Genomic DNA, 8,259 nt, shown 5'->3' with positions numbered 1-8,259 from the left:
ATACACACATTCTGTCCTCGTATTACTGTCTCTAGCTGTCTTCCTCTCTGACTCTTCCACTCTGTCTCTTCCTCTCCCTCTCATACACATATTCTGTTCCAGCCGCTCTACACACACATATGTAGCCTCTGTCTGTCTGTCTCACACTCTTACTCTCTCTCCGGAGTCCCCCTTGTTGGTGTCTGTTCATCGCCCTTGTTCTCGCTCTCTATTCTTACTTTTCTCTCGTCCCCTCTTCTCTCCCACCATGACGTCACAGCATTACTTCTCCGCTTCTCTCTCCCTCCCTCCTTCCTTCTCTCTGACCCTCTCCCCTCGTTCTTTCTGTTGCTCCCCCCCCCTCTTCCTTCATCTCCCTCTTCCCCGGGGTTGTCCATCCTTCACCCTCACGCTGCCTCCTCTCTCTCCCCTGACCCTCCTGTCGGTCCCTGCCTTTCGACAGATGCCTCCCTTGCCCTGCGTTACCTCTGGCACCTCCCTTCCACCTGCAGTCCTCCCCCACACACCCTTACAATCTCCCCGCCCCTCCACACCCCGAGGCTCCTCCCTCCGTCCCTCGCCTCCGCCCCTCCCACCTCTCCCCTCCCGCCCCTCCCCCTCTCACTGCCTGGCAGCTGCTGGAGGAAGCTCGGCTCCCGAGGATGCTTCGTGATGCTGCCATGGGGGAGGCCAGCGGTCCATCGGGGCCCCCAGCCCCCCAGGCCTGAGGAGCCCCCGCCCCCCCGCGGCGCTTTAAGGAGAGCGAGGCCTCGCCAGGTGACTGAGGGCCCTCCATCTTCCGAGAACCGAGGTTTGCACACCTGGTGCCAGGGCCCCGCAGCCGCATCGACTGGTACCCCGGCCCTTGAAGGAATGGGGTGCTCTGGTGACTGAGGGCCCCCGTCGACTGGTACCCCGGCCCTTGAAGGAATGGGGTGCTCTGGTGACTGAGGGCCCCCGTCGACTAGTACCCCGGCCCTTGAAGGAATGAGGTGCTCTAATGACTGACGGCCCCCATCGACTGGTACCCCGGCCCTTGAAAGAATGGGGTGCTCAGATGAATGAGGCCCCCCATCTTATGTGAACCGAGGCTTACATACCTGGTACTGGGGCCTCGAGGCGCCCATCGACTGGTAACCGAGCTTTTGGGGGCCACAGAGACCTCTAGCGCCGAGAGGTCCCCACCTCATCCAAGCCCTCGGTGCACGAGGGTCCTCCAGCTGGTGCCCCCTCCCCCTACAGCTCTTGAAACGAGAGCCCCCTTCATGGTACCTTTGAGGACCCCTTTCTCCCACCAGGCTTAGGGGACCCCGGTACCAGTACACGGCCCTGAAAAGCCCCCACCTGTTCCCCGATCCCCAGGATGGCGGCCATGAAGCTCCTCACCGGCACCGGGCTCTTCCTGGCCTTCTCGGCGCTAGGTCTCTTAGCCATGGCTATCTGCACCGACTACTGGTACGAGACGGACGCGCGGCGGCACCGAGAGCGCTGCAGGAACTACGCCACCAAGAGGAGCGACATCTACATCGCCAGCCAGCAGCTGCCCCTGCCCCTGAGAGTGTCATCCAGAGACAGCCTGGGCCAAGAAAGAGACATCCGGACAGGAGCCGAGCTGAGCCGGGGAAGAGACGCTGCGGCCGGTAACAGCCGAAAGGGAGACAGTCTCAGCCGAGGCAGAGACAGCCTGGTCCAGGCCACAAACAGTCTGAACCATGATAGAGACAGCCGGGACCATAGCGTGTACATCACTAAACAGGGGAGAGACATCTTAGGCCAGGAGAGGGACACACTTCATCAGAGTACAGACAGCCAGAGGAGAGACAGCCTGACCCAGAACAGAGACAGCAGTCTGGGGAGAGACATCACAGGCCAGGAGAGGGACACAATTAATCAGGACACCGACAGCCAAAGGAGAGACAGCCTGCCCCATAATAGAGACGGCAGCCCAAAGGAGGCGGGCGGCGCTGGTGTGAGTAAGGCTCAAGAAGTTATGTCCAGGACCGGCAGGGCCAAGGGAGACCTCCTGCCCCCGGCGAGCATCAGGCGCTCCCCCGGGACCCGCGCCCTGAGCCTGGGTGCCAACGCCAACCCTGGAGTGGGTCGAGATGACGCCCTGGGCTTGGGTAGGACCGCGGACCTTGGTGTGGTCAGGGATGGTGGCCCAAGTTTGGACAAAGATGGAGAGGTCACTCTTGACCTTGCACAGGATGTTGACCTTAGCTTTGGGTGGAACGGTGGCTTCCACGAGGTCAGCGATGAGGACACCCGGCCGAACAAGGATGGTGACAAGAGGGTGACCCATGATGGCGGACTGTACTTGGCAATGAATGATAAGTTCAGACTGGCCAAAGATGGTGGCTTGGGGTTGGCCAAGGATGACGGCTTGAGATTGGCCAAGGATGGTGATTTCACATTGACCAAGGATGGTGGCTTGGGGTTGGCCAAGGATGACGGCTTGAGATTGGCCAAGGATGGTGACTTCACATTGGCCAAGGATGGTGACTTCACATTGGCCAAGGATGGTGGCTTGGGGTTGGCCAAGGATGGTGGCTTGGGGTTGGCCAAGGATGGTGGCTTGGGGTTGGCCAAGGATGACGGCTTGAGATTGGCCAAGGATGGTGACTTCACATTGACCAAGGATGGTGGCTTGGGGTTGGCCAAGAATAGTGGCTTGAGATTGGCCAAGGATGGTGATTTCCCATTAACCAGGGATGGTGGCTTGGGGTTGACCAAGGATGGTGAATTTGGGTTGACTACAGATGGTGAGTTCATATTGACTAATGGTGGTGACTTCACATTAACCAAGGATGATGGTATGAGCCAGGGCATCGGTGGTGGCACCAGCCAAACCCTGGATAGTGCCCCGGATCTGATTTGGAGGGCCTACCCCAAGCCGGGTCAGGAGAGTGTTGCAAGGCCTGCGAAGCGGGTATGGATACCACCTGCCCACGGGGGCTCTCTGCTGAGGTCCAGGCGCTATCTACTACACCCTGGCTCTGCCATGGAGTCACACTGCAGTCAGCAGTTCAACTCCACCATCTCGGGGCTCTGGAGGAAATGCCATCGCCTGGGCTTCGATCTGGAGACGGACGAACTTATCCACAAGGGTGAGTGCCCTCGGGCTGGGGTATAGGGAGGGGTGGAGGCAGGAGGTGGATGAAGGGGAACATGGAGGAGTGGAGGCGGAAAGAAGGGGTACAGGGAAAAGTGGAGGCAGAAATAAGGGGTACAGGGAAATTTGGAGACAGAAAGGAGGGGTACAGGGAGGAGTGTAGGCAGTGAGGTGGAAGAAGGGGACAGGTAGGAGTGGAGGCAGGACGGTGAGGTACATGGAGGAGTGGAGGCAGGAGGTAGAAGAAGGGGAACAGGTAGAGGTGGAGGCAGGACGGTGGGGTACATGGAGGAGTGGAGGCGGGAGGTGGAAGAAGGGGAACAGGTAGGGGTGGAGGCAGGACGGTGGGGTACATGGAGGAGTGGAGGCAGGAAGGAGGGGAATAGAGAGGAGTGGAGGCAGGAAGGTGGAAGAAGGGGTACATGGAGGAGGAGGTAGAAGAAGGGATACAGGGAGGAGTGGAGAGAGGAAGGTTGAAAAAGGGGTACAGGGAAGATTGGAGGCAGGAAGGTGGATGAAGGGGTACAGGGAGGAGTGGAGACAGGAAGGTGGATGAAGGGGTACAGGAAGGTGTGGAGGCAGGAAGATGGAAGTAGGGGTACCAGGAGGAGTGGAGAGAGGAAGGTGGAAAAAGGGGTACAGGGAGGAGTGGACACATGAAGGTGGAAGAAGGGGTACAGGGAGGAGTAGAGGCAGGAAGGTGGATGAAGGTTGTACAGGGAGGTGTGGAGGCAGGAAGGTGGATGAAGGGGTACAGTGAGGTGTGGAGGCGGGGAGAAGGGAAGGTCTTGTGGGCTGGGGTCTGTGGGTGTCGGCGAGTGTGGGTTCATGAAGGTGGGTACATAGACCTGGCTTGGGTTTGTGGTACAGAAAATGGTGAGCTGTAAGGTGTGAAGCCACAGGGAGTTGGGGAGTAGGAGGCCATGGCACAGGGAGGCGGGGGTTCAGAGAGGGTGGGCACGGGGGTGGGATACAGGATGTGATGCAGAGAGATGTGGGTACGGGGGTGGGGTACAGGGTGTGATATGGAGAGCTGTGGGTACAAGGGATGGGGTACAGGGTGTGATGCAGAGAGATGTGGGTACGGGCGTGGGGTCCAGGGTGTGATATGGAGAGCTGTGGGTACAGGGGGTGGGGTACAGGGTGTGATGCAGAGAGATGTGGTTACGGGGGTGGGATACAGGATGTGATATGGAGAGCTGTAGGTACAGGGGGTGGGGTACTAGATGTATTGCGGAGGGCTGTGGGTACGGGGGTGGGGTACAGGGTGTGATGCAGAGAGATGTGGGTACGGGCGTGGGGTTCAGGGTCTGATATGGAGAGCTGTGGGTACAGGGGGTGGGGTACAGGGTGTGATATGGAGAGCTGTGGGTACAGGGGGTGGGGTACTAGATGTAATGCGGAGGGCTGTGGGTACAGGGTGTGATGAAAAGAGATGTGGGTACGGGGGTGAGGTAGAGGGTGGACCTCGGAAAGAGGTGATAACGGGGGTGGGCCACAAGGTAGCCCGGAAGGGGGGTAGCGGCGCGGGGCAGCGGGTCCAGATCGGACTTGTAGTAGAACTGAAGCGCAGTAGGCTGGGGCAGAGGTCGGGTGCAAGAGGAGGGGGTGTATGCAATAGTAGGGGCGGCCCTCGTGTGCACGGTTCGGCGTATTTCAGCAATGACGGGGGTCTATCAGGCCCCTTCCCTTACTGGGGGGCTGGCGGGGGGGGGGGGGCAGTTGAAGGAGAGAGGACGAAATGCATGACAATAAGAGGGCGCAGGCTCTGCAGTGGGCAGGGGAAGGAACCCCCTGCAGGGAGGCAGAGGGCGCTAGAGTGTATGCCCTATGAATGGAGGGTGAAGGGCCATACACATGTGGCGTGATTGGTCCTATGAATGGTGAGTGAAGAGGTCTATGAATGAAGGGTGGTAGGTCCTGTGAACATAGGGTGATGCTTCCTGTGAACGTAGGGTGATGGTTCCTGTGAATGTAGGGTGATGGGTCTTGTGAATGTAGGGTGATGGATCCTATGAATGTAGGGTGATGGGTCTTACACATGTAGGGTCTTGGGCCCTATGAATGGAGGGTGAAGGGCCATACACATGTGGCGTGATTGGTCCTATGAATGGTGAGTGAAGAGGTCTATGAATGTAGGGTGGTAGGTCCTGTGAACATAGGGTGATGCTTCCTGTGAACGTAGGGTGATGGTTCCTGTGAATGTAGGGTGATGGGTCTTGTGAATGTAGGGTGATGGATCCTATGAATGTAGGGTGATGGGTCTTACACATGTAGGGTCTTGGGTCCTATGACTGTAGGGTGATGATTCCTATGAATGTAGGGTGATGGGTCCTATGAATGTAGGGAGATGGGTCCTATGAATGTAGGGTGATGGGTCCTATGAATGTAGGATGATGGGTCCTATGAATGTAGGGTGAGTGACCCTATGAACATAGGGTGATAGGTCCTTCAAATGTAGGGTGGTGGGTCCTATGAATGTAGGGTGATAGGTCCTGTGAACGTAGGATGATGGGTCCTGAGAACACAGGGTGATGTTGCTATGAGTGTAAGGTGATGGACTCTATCAATGTAAGGTGATGAGTCCTGTGAATGTAAGGTGATGAGTCCTGTGAATGTAAGGTGATGAGTCCTGTGAATATGGGGTGAAGAGACCTGTGAATGTAGGGTGATGGGTTCAATGAATGAGTCCTGTTAAAATGGGGCGAAGAGTGAATATGGGGTGAAGAGTTCCATGAATGTAGGGTTATGGGTCCTATGCATATAGGGTGATGGCTTCTGTGAGTGTAGCGTTATGGGTCCTTTGAATGTGGGGTGACAGGTCCTTTGAAAGTAGGGTGATGTGCCTCTATAAATGCAGGGTGATTGTTCCAAAGAACTGAGCGTCATGTTTCCAATGAATGTGGAGTGAAAGGTCCTTTGAATGTAGAGTGGGGTGTCCTTTGAATGTAGGGTGATGAGTCCTTTGAATGTAGGGTGAAGGGTCCTAAGAATGTAGCGTCATGTTTCCTATGAATGTGGAGTGAAAGGTCCTTTGAATGTAGAGTGAGGTGTTCTTTGAATTTAGGGTGATGAGTCCTTTAAATGTAGGGTGAATGGTCCTTTGAATGTAGCGTCATGTTTCCTATGAATGTGGGGTGATGGGTCCTAGCAGTTTATGGTGATAAGCCCTATGGATTTAGGGTGATTGGTGCTTCATATATATGGTTTCTGGGGGGCCGTGCATAGTGACGGGTTCGGAGCCCCAGTCTAGAAAGATTCTTGAGTTGTGGTGAGTGAGTGACGAGTCCAGCGCAATCAGCAGGTGGGCGCTACAGTCGCCCTAGTGCATAGAAGACCCTCTGCAATATTCAGGCGGATTGTACTGTGGTATTTGGCTGCAATTTGGGGGGAGGGGCCGCTATGGACTGTCTGTGGGGGGTCATACATACCACCACCACTACACTCCGCCTGTCCCTTCTGTGTTCATCAGATGTGCCGATCTAGCGTCAAGGAGCTGCGCAGCGCTTCACAGCGGGCATTGTTTTTGCAGCAGAAGCCAGTCACATTGTGCACAGAGCTATGTGTGTGTGTGTGTGGGGGGGGGGGCGGTCATGAGGGGGTGGCGGGGCCGTCTCAAGACCACGGTGTTTATCGTTTTAGGTTTAGGATGCACCAGGATTTTTCCAAAATCACAATTTTGATTGACCCCAGATCTGCCGAATCCTAATCCTGACTCCTTGACATGACCCCGCCCCCTCTTGCCCCCATATACTCCTGTGTGATCGCGTACAATATGGACATGGATGTGGGGTGTTGTGGGGCTGCACCGTGGGGTGGTAAGGGTCTGTACTGCGGGGTGTTGTGGGTCTGTACTGTGGGTGGTCCATACTGCGGGGTGTTTGGGGTCTGTACTGTGGGTGGTCCATACTGTGGGGTTTCTGGGGTCTCTACTGTGGGTGTGTTTGGGGGCATCTGGACTGTGGCGTGTTCATGGTCTGTACTGTGGTGTGTTCATGGTCTGTACTGTGGTGTAATCAGGGTCTGTACTGTGGCGCGTTTGGGGTCTGCACTGTGGGTATTCAGGGTCTGTACTGTGGGGTGTTCGTGGTCTGTACTGTGGGGTGTTCGTGGTCTTTACTGTGGCGCCTTCGGGGTCTGTACTGCGGGGTGTTGTGGGTCTGTACGGTGGGTGGTCCATACTGTGGGGTTTCTGGGGTCTCTACTGTGGGTGTGTTTGGGGGCATCTGGACTGTGGCATGTTCGGGTCTGTACTGTGGTGTGTTCATGGTCTGTACTGTGGTGTAATCAGGGTCTGTACTCTTGTGTGTTCATAATCCATACAAAGACAAACCGCTGTTTGCCTATACTAGAGCACAAAATCTTAAAGAAATGCTATCTAAAAGAAAGAAACCAATGATCACCTTGGAATCGAGTGACAAAAAAGGCACGCAAAAATGCTGGAACTGTACTCACTGTAATAATGCAATCACAGGAGACACCTTATTGCACCCATCCACGGGTCAAAAAATAAAGATACACAGCAGTACAACATGCAACTCTGAAATCGTGATCTACACCATTAAATGTCCATGCGGGCTGTTGTACGTCGGTAAAACTGAGAGAAAAATGAAATTCGACTAACAGAACATAAAAGTAAAATACGCACTAAAAGTACCACCTCAAGCATTGCGACACACTGGGATAAAGCACGACATCAAATCGCCCAACTGAAATTTCAAATTATCGAAGAAGTACCTAAGCTTCCAGACCGTGACAACTCAAAGTATTTATTACAAAGAGAAGCATTTTGGATCAAAAAACTTAAAACCCTCAATCCAAACGGACTCAACGACAAGTTCGAGATGGCTTGCTTCCTCTAAATAATTGAGACACTGCTCCACACAGGGATCCCTACTCATTATAAACCACACAATTTCAACGCATTAAACTCACACTAGCACCATACTCATACTCCCACTAATCATAGCACAAAAAGTTTATATTATTTTCACGATGCAGACTGTTGTTTTTTTGAATTTCTTTTTTAAATGTTCTTTGAAATATGATAATGTGACAACATATATTGTTTTCTAACATTTTGCCTTAATGATGCACTTTACAAGTCAGAAATTTTCAATAGCAGTCTACTAAACACATTATCCTTACTTAACCTCTTCAGTGCCCAT

The 8,259-nt window shown here is 54.4% G+C and overlaps 1 protein-coding gene across 5 annotated transcripts in view; it reads left to right on the top strand.

Moving 5' to 3' along the window:
- The first annotated feature begins 622 nt into the window (after positions 1-622).
- Positions 623-8,259, top strand: part of LOC146859598 (uncharacterized) — a 257,232-nt gene continuing 249,595 nt past the window's right edge. For all 5 annotated transcript variants that reach the window (XM_085646544.1, XM_085646543.1, XM_085646545.1 and 2 more), the window contains exon 1: positions 623-3,086. In XM_085646544.1, coding sequence (XP_085502670.1) covers positions 1,343-3,086 — 1,744 coding nt within the window. In that variant the 5' untranslated portion in view covers positions 623-1,342. The remainder of the gene's footprint in view (positions 3,087-8,259) is intronic.

The sequence above is a fragment of the Triturus cristatus genome, chromosome 3_1, assembly GCF_964204655.1.
Source record: "Triturus cristatus chromosome 3_1, aTriCri1.1, whole genome shotgun sequence".
Lineage (NCBI taxonomy): Eukaryota > Metazoa > Chordata > Amphibia > Caudata > Salamandridae > Triturus > Triturus cristatus.
Note: the sequence above shows the minus strand (reverse complement) of the source record. Positions and strands in the feature narration are given on the sequence as shown.